This window comes from Pagrus pagrus (genome assembly GCF_965226575.1).
Source record: "Pagrus pagrus genome assembly, chromosome: 1".
NCBI lineage: Eukaryota > Metazoa > Chordata > Actinopteri > Spariformes > Sparidae > Pagrus > Pagrus pagrus.
The window spans coordinates 8787061-8803559 of NC_140185.1; the positions used below are offsets into that span (position 1 = coordinate 8787061).

Here is a 16499-nt window from a genome sequence, read left to right on the forward strand (position 1 = left end):
AGAGATGAGGATGTAGTGATATGTAGACATGCTGCAGCCCAGGGAAGATACATTTGTGTTGGCCTGATGTTACTTAGGCAGCGATGACAGGAAAAGCCTCAGAAAATACATCTTCACTTTGCAACTCAATTTCTGGTAAACGATACCTCAGGACCGAGTTCACTGATGCCCCTGAGAAGGGTTTTTTCCTGACACACTGATCTTGTCCTCATTAAGTCATACCAACCCATTGCTATACTGTCAAACTACTGTCTCGCTGTATCAGCAAGTGACAGATGAAGTCCAGAAGCTATTGGCATCTGTGTCAGCCAGAGAAGAAGACAAAGGGTCTCAACGCTCTAACAGTAGATCTCACACAGCAGCTTGGCTTTAAATCTTTCTGGATGGCAGGCAGCCATGAGGGAAACCCTATGGCAGCACTGTTCGAACATGTGCCATCCAGACCAGCCAGACCGCAGCTTTCTTTAATCTGCAGGAGCTCATTTCACTAATGGGTGGTGATTTCTGACTGGCATCCCAATCGCCAGGAAATTAAACAGGGAGCACTTTAGTCAAGCCAGTCCCCTGTGGATAGTGTTGTTGTTGTTGTTGTGAAATGCACATTGTTTATCGTTAACCTGAAATGGTTTCTGAGCATAGATCTTAAAATGAGTAATATGAGATTAAGTCTATGCATAATACAGCCTGGATGTAACCATCATGTTAACCTGAAATTTGGAAAAATGCAGTGTGCATTGCAACATTAATTTGAGTGTTTATGCCTCAACAACAATCCAAATGTTAGCAGTGAAGCCCTCTCACCTCTCCTGTTCATGGGCCGTACACGAACAGCCACCTTGACGTTGGCGTCGTCCAGGCTGGGCTCCCCCATCCTGACTCCTTACCCCAGGGAGACGAGGTAGCGCTGATCCCAAATAAATCAGCTCTTTAGCCAAACAAGCATCCAAAAGCCTGGAAATGTCGCGCTAGCTGGACTGTCGGCCAGCTAGCTTCGCGCAGCCTTGTTCCATAGACCAGGCATGTCCACGGAAAAAACAAAAAGCCTGGGCAAAATCCTGCAGGAAGCCAGCCACAGCCACTTATCTTCTTCTTCTGCTCATATTCCAGGCTAATTTAAATCCACAGAGGCGTGGAGGCTGGAAGGGAAAGGAGAAATGTAAATCAAGTAAGATATTAACAGCAGCTGGTGGATGTGACTGAGCAAACATATGCTATCTGCAAGGCAAAAAAACGGGCTAGCCAGCTAATTTGCCAGGCAAACTGAAGGGCAGCATCGGCAGGAAAGGAGCACATTTTGGCCATGTCTTACGATTTGACAACATAACATCCTCAGACATTTCCCAGCCTTCGAGCTACATACCTTGGTGGATTCATCCCAGGGGTGACACGGCTAACCTACACGTACAAACGAGAGGGATCCCCAAGAACCGCTTGGCGAAAGCTTCCCAACGGTATCCACTATGTCCTCCCTCTGTCGAGCTACAAGCAGCTAACAGCATCCGCCCTTCCGCCCTGCTATTGCCCCTTCAAATTAAAAGTGCGCCGGTTAAACTCTGTCAAACTCAGAAGTCAATCTTGAGGACACTTAACGCTAGCTGGTAGCTTTAAAGAAGACACGAAACTGTCGTGTAACTTTATGCATAAAACATAGACACATTTAGATAGTTAACCCTAACCCTGTCAATTGTATGGTTACGTGCCACAAAAGTTTGCCAAACCACCAAAGAAGCCGGGGAGCGATGAACGCCGACAAATAACGCTAGTAACTAAACGTCCACTGCTTTGACAAACGTTTCTCAGCTAATCTCTCATATGAAACTAACGTCAAATGTTAGTCAGGATGGCAAATATGTCCGAATTAACAGCTAGCGTTACTTAGCTAGCTAAACTCTTAACGTTAGCACAAACTGTCGCCTCGCCTAACCTTTCAACCACATTAACTTCACAAATAGCAGGTTAGACCAAAAACTGTTAACTAGAGATTCATGTTGAGTACTAGCACATGTTAACATTAAATTATTCGTTTGTTGAACATATTCACATGACGTTTGTGGTTAAAAGTTGAGCTAGTCCTCAGTCTGCGGTTGCTGCAACCGCTTTACATCATTGGGGGACATCATTACGCCACCCCAGCCGGGGACCGTTAACGTCAAGTTAGCAAGTAAAAGTGCCGGTCAGACTCGGTTAGTCACAAAGTCTTGTACATTTACACGCCGCCGAACAGAAAGTGAATAAATAGCAACTTGCGCTGCCCTTCTTTTGAATAATAATTGAGAAAAAACCTGTTTCTTACCAGATGTGCTCAAGACCCCAGTCAGTCACGCGACATTTCCGCTGTCCACCGTAAAGTGAACGTGAACGTTTCACTTCCTTCCGTACTTTTCAAAATAAACCCTGATAATTCAATTCAGTCACGTTACAGCACGCTGCACCCAGTTCAAGTCTTTTTTACTTTATTCCACCTCACAGAAGTTCACAGTTAAAAACACATTATATCACACTACAGTACAACAACATAACAAATGTTGACAGTGTCATCTGACATTTTACCTGCAGTCAAGTCATCTAGTAAAAGACTCAACTGCACTGCCTTGGTTGTCAAACTAAATAATACCCAAACAGACTGAAAGTTCCCAAGAATCCAGATTTTTTTTTCACTTTTGGCAGAACCTTGGATAAATGTTTATAAACCCTTTCATAAGACTGCCATGTGATGTAAAACTAATAATAGCAACTTAATGGAATAAATGAATATGTCATTATTATCCATGAGTATGTCCTATTTTTCGGTCACAAATATGTGTAAATATGACAATTTTCACATCCCATTATATGAAAACTCCCCAGGTTTCATGAGGATGTGCAATTATTCATCTGCTTTAGTTTTACTTGGCTACAAATAAATGGTAAACATTTCTTGGTAATCATTGCTTCATGACTGGCAAGCTTTTTTATATAAAATTTTCTGTAAAACTCACCTATTATAAAATTGCAACATCCATTAAACATTTACTAATGCTAATATCAATGAAAAAATCAATGAAAAACAAGCAACAACAACAAAACAAAGCATTTGTATTTTTCCTTTTGTTTTAATATCAGCTATTATTTTGAAAAAGACGTGCCGGAAGTAGAGACACATCCTTCAATGAAACAAAGGACTGACGTCAATTTATTTTTTTTACTGTGGAAGAAGTCTGACACCTGCTGACCACTGGTGGAACTGCATGACAATATTATTATACAAGTATGTTTAATAATATTGTCTTCCTGTCATATTGCAGTGTAGTGTGAGGCTCTATCTTGCTTAATGTTAATAATCTTAATTATCTTGTGAGTGAGGGAGGCTGCAATTTTTTTGCTGCTGTGTCTAAGAGACTTAGAGCATGGGTGCCCAAATATTTAAAAATGGGGCTGGGGGTCAAAGGTTGAAATAGTGAAAGGGCACTCAACCACCACCTGCCTGTTTAAGGTGACCTGCTCCCGCTGTCAATGTAAGGAAGTGTGTGGATCTGAAGCTGGATGGAGATGTTTATGAGTTTGAAAAAAGTAGAAAAAGGGTGATGAGGACTTGAAAGGACTACACTTTATTCAAATTATTATAAACAGACACACAATTATAGGTTACAACAACGCTTGTTTTACTCATTATAAGTCAGTATGGCATCAACCATCACCACTGACTAACTCAATCTCAGTACTCCAAATTCATTATTCTATAGATGCATATAATTTAACACCTTCTTCTTCATACTGTCTGTTGGAGAGTTACAAGACAGTGTAAATCCAGGTTATTTTGTTAGGAAGGAATGACAATCACTGCTCGATAAACAAGACTTCACCCAAGTTTATAAGAGGAAGAAATGTATCAACTTCCACAGACTGCAAAGAGAAATTGGTCTCTTCACGCAGCACTTTTAGATCAAGAAAATGGGCCTTCCACATGTTCTCACCACAACAAAAACATAATTTGCCTACTTGATAATTAACACTTATTGTGTAGGTTTTGTATGTTTAAAACAGAGCAGTTGAGGAGGTTTGGGGCATAACTTTCTTAACAATTTCTCATATTGGAGAAGAGACAGGGCTGCTACATTTACTGCTAATTGCAGTTAGAGAGCAGGAAGCAGTAACAGTTTGATGTGTGGAAACATTGCAGAATCCAGGTGAAAACCAGTTAAACCAAACTGCTCCTTTGAAAAAAACTGGGATGTGAACAGAGAAGAGCATCTGAGACCACTAGAGTGCACTCTGCTGCAACATGTGGCAGCACTGAAGCCTGATGTGGTCTATGCCATAGAGGACAACTGGCTGTGTGAAGCTGATACTCCTTGCAGAGTACTTCACCACTTGTAAGTGTATGTAAACTTGCATACTGTTAATATTACTGGTGGTTTGCCTCATGATAGCCAATAAGTTGCACTTTCAGTTTAACCTCAACATCACTGAAGCTTACCAATGCCTTTTCCCCAGCTTGTGATCTGAAGGACAGAACATAGTCGACTCTTGTCGTCACAGTGTTGTGAGCGTAGGCAGAAAGGAGAAAAACACAGACAGAGATGCTACCCCGCCTCTTTTTTCAGAAACTACGCACACACCAGCATCTGCTGTCATTGCTTACGTCTGAAGGACTTTCAGCTGTCATTTTTTTGTACTGGGTGCTGAAGCATCCCCTCAAAAGACTGAGATTCAGGAAATGAAAGATGCACAAAAGTAAATGTATATTTTACTGCGGGGAATGTCAATATGTTATGTGTCCACAGGGGTTTGCGTGAGCCAGCAAAATCAGATAAAGCAATTTAAGATGTAAAATCTCATTTATATTGTTCTCTTAAGTAGTAAAACTTGAAAAGCCAAACAGTGAGATGTCCAGTGGGGTTTCGGTATTTAAGTGTTTATCCAGAATACGTTGAACTTGATAGGCCAACACTGGGATCTAACATACTGCACTCTCAATATTTACAGAGTGTCTGACAGCTATTTATTGTTGGAACAGCGGACAATTGGAATTTAAGATTTAAGATAAAATCTGTCAATCATGTGTTAGGATTAAACAGTGTAGATTGAAATGCAGAATCACGATGAGACATATGAGATATAATTCAAGCAGCCAGAATGCTCAGAATGCTTACAACAAAATAAGGGAACACAATCCACCAAGTGTCGAGGCAAGTAGACGCAGGTTAAAAAAAAAGAATAGGCATACAACAATGGCTAATAAAGCAACACAGACAATAAATATAGGCAAACTGGCAGTGGTGTATATAAAGTGCATATGTAGAAAATACAACATTTTCCACTTAGTGGCGGGATCCTTCGAAAGACTGCACTTAAACACGGGTCCTGAGATCTGAAGGCCATGCTGCACCTCCATGTGACCTTGACCGTGATCATGAAGTTGCTCCAAACACGCTACAGATTTAAAGGAACATTTTGGGAAATTTGCTTCTTTAAATGGAGTTAGATGAGAAGACTGATACCACTCGTGTGTTTGTGCTAAATATGTAGCTGAGGCTAGCAACCGGTTGGCTTAGTTTAGCATAAAGACCGGAAACAGGTGGAAACAGATTGCCTGGTTCTGTCTAAAGGTAATGAAAAAACCCACCTGCCAGCACCTCTAATGCTCTAAAGGATTTATAGTCTCACGTATAGTGTATCCAGTGCTGTATCCATGTAACTTTCGTATTTTCTCAGTATTTGCCTAAACAGTGTTCACCCCCATTATGATGAGAATTTGGTGAAGTTTCATAGTCCGACACAAAACACAAACAGTGTTGCAGCATTCGTCTAAATAAGAGAAGTAGACTGAAGTTGGTGCGTGAGCTCGACCGTGCTTTAACGGTGTAAATAACGTCTTTTCAAATCAATTTGGGATCTCTGAGCTTATGGAGACTTGGATTATGGCAGTTGCACTGCATGAAGCCATTTTATGTTCCTTTTGTTTTTTTGTTTTTTTTCCCAACGCTTTAAAACAAGTCCCTATTTACTTCAGTTGCGCAGGAGAATGCTGCAACTCTGTTTTGGTGTGAAGCTCCAGAAATGATTTGTGGACTACGACACTTCACCTGACCTTCCATTGGCAGGGATAATAAATACAACACATACATAACACATACATAACAGGTTGAGTTTATGTCTAGTTTCAATTATTTACATCCTAGAACTTGGTCTGATTCATGTCATATATTTACTAGTGAGTAAATTAAAGTGGTCAGAACATATTTCCTGACTTAGCATGTTAACGAGGGACGTGTGTTTTCTCTTTTAAAGTATGAACTACCACACTATAGATTCTGGGATACTTTGGCCTGAAAAAGGTGAAGTGGATTGTATCCAAGTCCAAACTCTGGCAAAAGAAAGCTTCTTTTGCAACCACATTTGGAGTAGCCTTTGTAATGGCCCAAGGCTTGTTCTTTTCATTATGATGTATCGGTTATACATATGCAACCTTCCCACCATCCAACCTCTGAGATCCTTTGAAATGTGGCCCAGAATGGCTGATGGGGGAACAGGTGAAGAGGCAGGAGGTGGGCTCAGGTGACTGGCAGAGTGGGAAACTCGCTGTGGGCGATTATTGGACAGTCGATGGCAATCCCCATCGCAATCTGATGTTTCATTATCTGAAAAGTCAAATGGACTTCAGTGAGACTGGCTTATGGACGCTGAGGGAGTGAGTGACCAATTATATACAGTTATATACACACAAGGGGCACGTGGCATTGTGATTTCTCATCGCACCACCCCCCTTTTCGTAGGAGAACTGGAAATAGCAGCTCTACAGAGTAACAGAGGCCATGTGGGGCAAAGTACAGAGGGGAGGAGGATGTCGCAGCTGTCACTATGACACATTCTAAATGCCTCGATATAAAAAAATCAAGTCATACCCCACAGGTCTGTTTACTTTCTTCCCGGCTGGTTAATTTAAAATAAATGTTTGCACCCCACAAGCGAAAGAAACCTGGAGGGCTGAGAGTGATTAAGACTCCTGAGGGGTTTTTCCTATGCAAAGGGCAGAGGCTTTGAAGAATATTAAAAACACTCCTACTGTTTACATCATTCAATTTCAATCAGCATCTTCCACTCAGGGTAATGAGGAATTAGCCTCTTGTTATCTTCCTCACACAGATACATAAGCAAATACTTACCAAATGAGAGGTCAGAGGTCATCAAGGAGAAGCAACCAGGAAGGCGCACATGGAAGAGTTAAAGGGGAAATGCTGCTGTAACTCTTTCCTCCAGCTTGGAACAGAGTGTGGCAAGACGTAATGTATCTAACTGACCCTGCGTCATGACTATTTTATCACAGTAAGGGAAGGGTACACGAATTTTAACTGATCCAACCTTTTTAATCCAAGAGATATGTACACGCTTATTTTTCATCAGAAAAAGGTTTAATTCAATCACGTTATTTGTTTTGTTGGAAAAATCACCTGTAAACTGGTGAACATCATAGTCTAACAAGAATCAGAAATTAGTCTGGAGTTCCTTCATGAATGATAGTTACAGTTTATTACAGCTTAAATCTCATTATTGTAGTAAATGCTGAGATCAACTCAGCAACGTTGCTATAACAAAGTCAGAGGGAGGTTGTAAATAAGCCAACAGGAGAGACAGATTATCAAAACCACTTTGCTGCAGACCTAAAACAATTTTAGGACGACCAACCCGGTGGGTACAAATGTTCTCATAGTGAGATAAATAAATATAAAACTGCAACAAGTAAAGATCCCAGTCATAAGAACAAGAGCAGCAGTCTACAGCCATGCCAGCAGCTCTGATGCCCTACATAGGCACACTATGAGCTAAATGTCAGCATGCTAACATGCTCATAATGACAATGTCTACGCATTACATTGGAAGGTAATGCTTACCATGTTCACTATCTCTGTCCAGCTTGTTAGCATGCTAGGCCCATGATTGTGAGAATGCCATTCCTTTTGCAGGCATTTGATGATCAAAGAGAAGAAATGTCACGCTGAGAGGGATGTGAATGTCTGAATCAAACTTCATGTCAATCCATTTAATAGGTATCAAAATATTTCACTATAAAACAAAAATATCAACCTGATATTTGTTGTTGGTGGCAATATAGAAATCGCCTCAGTCATCAGGGATACATCCTCTCTGTATCATGAATGTCACGGCAATCCATCAGATAATTGTTTCAGTCCAGACCAAAGTAATGAACTGATCAGCTGACAGACTGATAATAACATCCCCAGGGCCATGCTTCTGATGTGGCTGAAAAATTAGATTTTTTGATAACAGAAGTGGGACAGATTTTCAGCTATATGATCGGTATTATTGACAAAACACTCACAAAATGCTGCGCAAAGTTAATCAAATGTGTTAATATGTCAAATGTAAAGAATGATGCTACATTCTGCCTTGTGTTTCTGTCTGGCCACAAACACAGTGACGCTGCTAGATGTAGTTCAGCCAGGCGTTATGGAGCCAGCCTTGGATGGATACCTCCAAGCTCACCTCTTACCTTCAGCCTTATACTTGTTTAACATGTCTCTACAATGAATTATTCATCTGTTACACACAAGAGGACACTTGTCTTTCTGCTCTGATTTTTAAATGGCCAATTTAGCAGCAAGTAGTGTTAGTATTGAAACTTGTTTCCACCACACTGTCAGTGCTATGATTCCAGGATGTGCAACCTGGGTTTTGTCAATCTCTGTTTCTTTTTCTGGTTGTGCTGTAGGAAGTTGAGCTTTACCCTGTTCCACATGTCTTTAGCCCTGTGTGTGTGTGTGTGTGTGTGTGTGTTTATGGGTGTGGTGATGTGAGTGATAAGGCGGAGGGGTGGAGGGGGAGGTCTGACTCCTTATCTGCTCCTTCGCTGAGATGACACGATTACAGTAATTGTTCCGGCCACTAATCAGACCAAAGCAGGAGATGTTGCGTGTGTGTGCGTGTACGCGTGTATGTGTGTATATACTGTATTTATCTGCTTTGTGTGTGTTGATTAGCTGATAGATTAGCCTGTCTTTAGTCCAGCATACGCAACAAATAGTTTGATTTGAGCAACCTGATTGATCACAGCTGTGGTCTATGATTTCCAGTTGGATGTGCAAGTGTGTGTGTTGTATCCCTCTTGTGGAGTTGTTGATCCTCCTTCTAACAGATGCATAGTTTTGATGGCATATTTGGACTTTATATATCTGATGAATGTGATGAAGCGATGTGTGTTATGAAGTTCGCTCTTTGTTGTTCTCAGAGCAGTTGTAAATAAAAAAGTACAGATCATATTTTGGTGTTTGTTAGAATATTGACTTTTGTTCCACAGTTTTGGGTGTTTTCCATTGTTCTCAAGCGATCGAGGCTTAGGTGCCTTGCTGAAGTGCATGCTGACAGCTGTTACTGAGGATAAGGAGGGCACTACACACTCTTCCTCCCTGTGGACGTAGTGATAATGTGATATATTAAATGTTCCACATACTCTGGACATTAAGCAGCTTTTCTTGTTTCCTGGTCTGTCTGCAGCAGGCAGCCAGCAGTCGCAACAGGTTACAGGAGCCAGCTGGTGATTGGAGCGCAGCTTGGTTGTAGTCCCAAAAGGCCCGGGGAAATCCAGACGGGATGGAGACATAATTGAGTGATGCTACCCTCCAGCAGTGTACCATTCACACACACACACGCACTGTTTCAGTGCTTTTTTTTGATAATGATGTCTGCTACTGAAAACTGTTTGTACTTTTTAGCCCCAAGGTTAGACTTTCTCCCCTTCTGTCCTCACTCAATAAAGAATAAAAACAAGTGAGAGTTACAGTACTTTTGAGAAACTATTGTCAATCAGACAGACCTGTTGTACAGTACGAGCCAGTTTATTAAAACAAATTCCTTGACAAGTCTCATAGATGACCAATGCTGGTTTTGAATTTGAAAATTGGTGGCAGTACAAAGACAAATACAGGATATACATAACTTTCACATTCACCTCAAATTACACAGTTAAAAATTAAAGTGGGTTCACTTTGTGATTTTAATTCAGTGCAGGGAATCATACGCCGATATCTACCTCGCCGTATGTTGTATCAGGTGGTTGTATCAGAGCACAGGCAAGCCAACGTCTGCGTGTGTGATTTAGTCCCAGTCCTTGTGTGTCACCAAATAATGTTGTATCTGAAAATATCTAAACAGATCATTCGATGAAATACCCTATTGGGCCTTAAATTGCGAAAATGCCTTTAGAGTCGTTCCTTCTAACATCTTGTTTACTGTCATCTGCCTATTTAATACAAACCCTTATCCAGTCTGACACGCAAAAAGTCGCCATGATGAAAGGCCAGTTAAATATTTAACGTCAAACAGTCCTCTAAACTTGTCAGACACAGATCTGTATACTAACCCAAAATGGAGCACAACACAATTCAGTGAGGTTTAACATCAGAACATGAACTGAGTAAAGACCACCTGAGGACATAGTCACGACCCGAGTGATGTGATGTCATCCTGTCCATTACAAGAGGCGAAGCAATGCATCAGCCCTCCCACGTCTCCCAAACCTGAAGCTCCAGCAAACCAAACCCTAATGGGATCTCAAATGGTTGCTTAATATAATTGTCTCTATTGCCTATTGCCTCTGCGCAGGGCATAGAGGGGGTTAGGGCTGCATTTAGTGTTGGGTGTGTGCGGGTGGGGGATGAGGGGGTGGAGTTATGAGGCTAAAAGCAGAGCCTTGGTCAGGAGACAGTGGAGATTGCTCTTTATGGCCTTGGTGGCAGAGGTCCATGCCAGAATATGCTCGTCCATTACAGTGGGCTCTATAAGGTTAATGACTTTAGCAGCTTTATGGCCATGAGCTCATTACTTAGACAGGCCAATCTAATCAGCGGCCGCGCTGGTGCTCACTGACGAAGCAAGCTGGTTTGTGGGTAAAAACGGGCCCAAGGGTTTTCCCTGTGCAGCCGGGGAGCCACTCTTTGTGTCCGTCTTGTGTATTGTAGCAAGAAACTACTCACCAAGGGCAGCACATATTTGCATTTATATTTTTTACTCCTGAGCACACAGTGTAATTGAAGAAAGAGGCTTACAGTGAGTTTTGATGATTGCAGTGGGAGACGTTTTTTTTAACTGACGCCACACTTACGTAAGAGCCAGGCTATGATGTACATACACCGGCAAAATTGGAAAGGTTGTTAAAATGTCTGGTATAACATACGTGTGTGTGTGTGTGTGTGTGTGTGTGTGTGTGTGTGTGTGTGTGTGTGTTTTATAGAGACAGAATCTTTAAGGCTCCAACAGACAGGCAGACAGTGATGAAAAACAGCCGCAGCAGCATCATCGACTATTCCTGCATCGACTCATCAGCCTGATGCTTCCTGGGTCTGCAGTGTTCAATAGGGAGCTGCAGGGGTTTGTTTGGTTCATCTCACACATCAACCACTGACAGGGTTATTTTAAACCCAGAGTTTGACGGTACACAGTGGTCTAGAAGCTAGGTAGGTGGCCTGTGATGGCCAGGGTAAAATGTAATTTCAATCTTGTTTTATTAAGTTCAGAGCGCTTCAGGTTGTGTTTCTCTTGTCCCACCATTGCTACTTCAGTATGTATGTTTTCCAACATGCATGTTGAGCCTTCTGCGTCATAGCGCTGTGTTCACGCATGTGTACTGATATGAGATGACCAAAAGAAAATGTGATATTTGTTATGCTCAGCAGGTGGAGCTTGTAGGACCGAAAAGCAGACACCAGAAACAGGGGACTGATTAGAAGGTATTTAATTAAACACGGTGAGAAGCTGGCGATTGAGGAGGGCTGAGGAGTAGACTGGAAGCCTCGCCAGGGAGATGAGTGACCCCCGGTGGCACAGGTTAGAGACTCAGGGGAAGCAGGCTTGTGACAGAGGTGTGGGAGGCTGGGTCTTGGTGAGGCCAGGGACTATCGAGGGGCAGAGTAATCACTGGAGAAAACAAAGAAAAAAACAGATTTAGTTCCCTGATGCAAAAAAGCAAAAACACTAGTAGCTCCAGAAAAGGGTTTAGCACTAGGAGACCAGGTTGACAAAATAATTTGGCAGCAAGAGTAGAGGAGACCAGAGCTTTTATCCTGGCGCTGATTGTCTCAATGCACTGCAGGTGTGTGTGATCAGCGTCAGCTCTGGCCACTAGTAAAAAAAACCACAGCCAGCGACTCCTCAGCACCTCTGAAACACACACAGGCACAGGAACACCACAGACGGACCACAAACATCGTCCAAACATTACAATATTGATACTTTGAATCCTGCAAAATCCTATTCAATTAAATCCTATTAAATGTAATAATCTTTTTGAATGTTCAAAGCTAGTATTTGATTTAAATTAATATTAACTTTATTTTGCACTTACTTCCTGTCCGTTAGCAATCCCCTTCTTTTCCTTTTGACTGCATGACCGTGGGGAGGAGAGACATGGGTTCACACAGCAGCTTTAACACTAGTTGAAAATAACTATGGTTGTACTTCTCCCTTTGCTGCAGTTAGTTGGATAGAGATTAAATTTGTGTACTTAGATTTGTTGCCTCTTGTTGTGTTGTTATTGACTCTTAGTGCTAAAGGTCTCTTCAACATGATGACCTGCCAAAAGCTATGGCACAGTAAAGTTAACTTTTATTCATGTTATGTTTAGTCATGTACTTCCTTCCTCAATCTCCAACTTTCTCCTGAAAGTTTTAGTGACAGGCGACCAAATAAAATGCATCATTAAGGGCCTTTCAGACAGAACACGACAGAATGGCACAGCTGCCCTCGGAAACTCATTATTTCCAATGGCTTGTGCCGTGTTTAGCAAAGCTGCTCAGCATGCTGCTCGGCACGCTTTTGCCCAGAGTTTACCCAGGTTGAACTTTGGATCCAGTGGCGAGCGCAGCTTAAACCATGTTGACACAAAAATCACATTTTTAGACATTTTAATGCAGAGATGATACATATTATATCGGCAAGTGTCTGCAAACCATTGCTCTTTTGTGGAACAATTTATAGGTTCAATAAAAGCAAATGGTGCAACACTAGCTAATATACTACAATAACCTCCTCCATTTTGACTCTATGGCTTTCTATCCCCTCATTGGTCAGCATTGTCCAGTAATTATGGTTTGTTTTTGGCAATTGATGCACAAATCTGAACTCAAACAGAGATACATTTCGGATCCTCTGATGCGATGATTCCTTTGGAATGGATTGATTTTGCACCCACATTGTTCCGTTTTAAATCCCATTGGGTTTTCAATCCCAGCCTTTGTGTTACTGACAGACACCCTCATAGATAGTATTTTCTACTTGGACTAAAACCTTTAGCTTTTATTGCTTAATGACCCAGTGACATGTACAGCCACTTTCAAATTTAATGAATGCCAAAAGTTTCATATTTTCTGTTTTGTTTTTTGTTTGTTTCACTCTTTTCACACTTTCCCCCTTTTCTCTGCCCTCCATTTTCAACTCTTGTGGCAATAACTGTCAATATCCAACCCATACGCTCTTGGTGCACCAGTGACTTTTTGTTCCAGCTCTTAAATCCAACCATTTCCTTTATTTAAGACTGTTTTCACACATTCAAGAGGATTTAACCTTAAATTAAGTGCTCTGAGCTACTCGCCACATTCCGACTGCTGCTGCGGCTGTTTCGTGTGTGTCTGTGTAAGTACGTAATTGTAAGTCAATGAGTGTTTTTATGTGCGTGTGTGTGTGTGTGTGTGTGTGTGTGTGTCAGACAGAGACATGGCAGCAGAAGTGAAGCGTCCAGGGAACACTGGTAGATAACGGAGTGTTTCTGTTCTCTGCTCTGCTGAACACCAATCACTTCCTCTTTCAGATAAAGCCCAGAGGAATGAAAATAGAAAAGCGAGTGTGTATGTGTGTGTTTTAAGGGCTATGCAGGGGTGTGTGACAATGAACCATTTACTTTTTTAGAAATCCTGTATTAAATATTTCTACAGTTTCGCTGATCCAGCTGTCCTTGAGTCTCTTTTCTCATCATGGGTTGGACCGACCCTTATGTGGAAAAAACTCACAAACCATTGGGTCGGGCATCTCTCAGTCCCTGATGCTTTGGCCTGCTGTCCACATCCAGATTTCTTAGCTAATGGTTCTGACCTCTATTAGTGCCCCTTTCCGTCACAGGCTCACCTCAGTCTCCTCCTGTTCTACTCCCGACTCCCCCTGTTTCTTAAATTTACTCACCTACTCCAAACCTAAAGAAGGATGCTGCCGATCCTCAAGTTGAAAAAATCAGGATTAGATCAAGACATTAGGACACTGCAAAAGGGTTAAAACATTAATGACACACAAAGAATATGAGATTTGGTAAACCTAGCCTGAAATTAACCACTAAAAGTAAACAACAATGCCTTAAAGTCTTGACACAGTCTTTATTGTGAGGAAGTGCCATAAATGTCTTAAATAAATGAGCTGCAAATGCAACTACAAATGAGCCTTGATGAGTCTTCTGGTGACCTTTTCATAGAAATACGGTGCAAATTTCCATAAAATACTAAAAATACTCACTTGTCATGTCTCCTTCATAACACATCTACGTAAAAACACTGTATTACATATGCAACAAAATGCCATGTTTTTACCATCCGGTCTCATCAATCTGTAACAATGACACCACCTTACATTTCAATCGCAGTGCATATGCCAAAGTCCAATTTTGTCCAGTCCTTCTCATTGACTTCAGTGGAGAGCAGATTCATAGTCGGGAGACCTTCATCGTCATCCAGAGTCAGAAAACCTTTGTTATTATGGTAAAAAAATAAACACAGTCACATTTTGGTTAGGTTCAAGCAAAAAAACTACTAGATTAGGTTTAGGATAAAAGTACGTATGTAAGTGGCGTGAGTAATATATGTCACATCTGTTAACTTATGGCCGTGAGTTAAAACAAGTCAAAAATGACTTTTGCTTCACTGGACACAAACAACTGTCTCTTGAGTGACCTCTTGAGTCCTGTGTTTGTTTGACTCATCCATCAAACCAAACCTGCACCCTACTTGTAGCTCTTTGCACTACGTTACCTGACATATTTCATGCGTAGTATTTGGACAGATGTTTTCCGTATAACTTAATGGGAAAGGTTGGCGGATCACCTATAAGCAAAATTGGACTTGGCATATGCAAGATTGAAGCAACTGGGGTAGTTCAAAACCTGTAGACAAACAGACATACAGTTTGTAGTAACGATATGAAGCTCCAGCAAGGACATGGTTAGCTTATCTTAGCATGAAGACTGCAAGCAGCAGAAAACAGCCTTTTTCTTTCATTGTTTTCCCTACAGCTTTTGAGGTGCTAGCAGGTGTATTTTCCTAACTTTGGACAAGGGCTGTCCCTTTTTATTTAATATTCAAACATTTGTTGGAACGTGGAGGAAAAAAAACAATATAATCTTCACATTTTTTTTTTATTCAAGGTACAATGTGTAGGAAATAACTAAAATTATTAACAGAATGTGAAGAAATAAGAATTTTGACATCATGTCAAAGACGTCTATGTATTGTGTTGCAGAGATATCTACTTAAAGGTCCCATATTATGAAAAACACGTTTTCTCTGGTCTCTACATATATAAACTGGTCCTCCCTGAGCCTACCAACTCCCAGAATGAGGAACGCAAACGAGTCCCGCATCGTCTCTGCAGCCCACCCACTGGTAAAACGGGGCTCCTACTGGCTGTTCAGATTCAGCTCCTGTCGTTACGTAACGACAGGAATGATTTGCATAGGCCGGCCTCCTCTGCGCGAAAACACTCCCCCCTCTCCCCGGAGATATCCGAGAGGGGGGCGTTCATCCCCAAGGTGAAGTTTGGTGTGTCCAGCGGTAAGATAGCAGTGTTTCGCAATGTCGTCGCTCAGAGCTAGACACGCAAATTGCTCTGTTGTTGGTTGTAAAAATCAACATAAGTGCCTATATTCTGTCCCAGCTACAGAAGAACAGAAGAGACAGGGGTTGCGTTTCATTTTTAACGACAACGTGCCGGATACGGTTCCTGTAAGTTTGTTAGTGTGTGCTAACCGCTTCATATCGCACTGCTTCAGTAACGAGGGTCAGTACAAAGCTGGCTTTGCCTCGACACTGACCCTCGTAAAAGGATCAGTCCCAACCAAACGGGACCCAGCAACAGCACCCGAGCCACAGGTAAGTGTCACCACGTTTTGATAGTATTTACAGTTGCCTACGAGTATGGTGAAGTCAGCTGGAAATTGGCTAACTAGCTAGCTCCGCTTCGGTCCGCTATGCAACGGCGTTTGAAGCGAGTTTAATGTTAATAATATTACGAGGGAGCTTGGTTGTCACAGTAAAAAGTCTGGAAACGTGCAGACTGGAGACAGAGACTATGCGAACAGTGTCCAAGAGTTTGGAGACTGTGTTGGAGACAAACACAGCTTTCGCTAGCTGTTTTTAGATGTTACCTGTTGCAGGTCAGTGGGGGATGGGAGCCGGGTTGTTGTGTTGGGGAGTGGGGAGTCTCTCATGTAATGGTGGACCTTCTGGGTCCGATTCTGGGTCAAACTGGTG

At 41.8% G+C, this 16499-nt stretch overlaps 2 protein-coding genes across 8 annotated transcripts in view; one reads left to right on the forward strand and one right to left on the reverse strand.

Annotated features, from left to right (window-relative positions):
* kif13ba (kinesin family member 13Ba) overlaps positions 1–2349 on the reverse strand; it is a 45405-nt gene extending 43056 nt beyond the window's left edge. For 5 of the 6 annotated variants that reach the window (XM_084362764.1, XM_084362763.1, XM_084362762.1 and 2 more), the window contains exons 1-2: positions 2294–2349; positions 802–1136 (exon numbers count right to left, since the gene is read on the reverse strand). In XM_084362764.1, coding sequence (XP_084218890.1) covers positions 802–871 — 70 coding nt within the window. In that variant the 5' untranslated portion in view covers positions 872–1136; positions 2294–2349. Of the gene's footprint in view, positions 1–801; positions 1137–1360; positions 2178–2293 lie in introns of those variants that run through there. The other variant, XM_084362760.1, reaches the window with a different exon arrangement.
* pnoca (prepronociceptin a) overlaps positions 1–16499 on the forward strand; it is a 51750-nt gene that overhangs the window by 1738 nt on the left and 33513 nt on the right. The gene's annotated exons all lie outside the window — the stretch shown is intronic.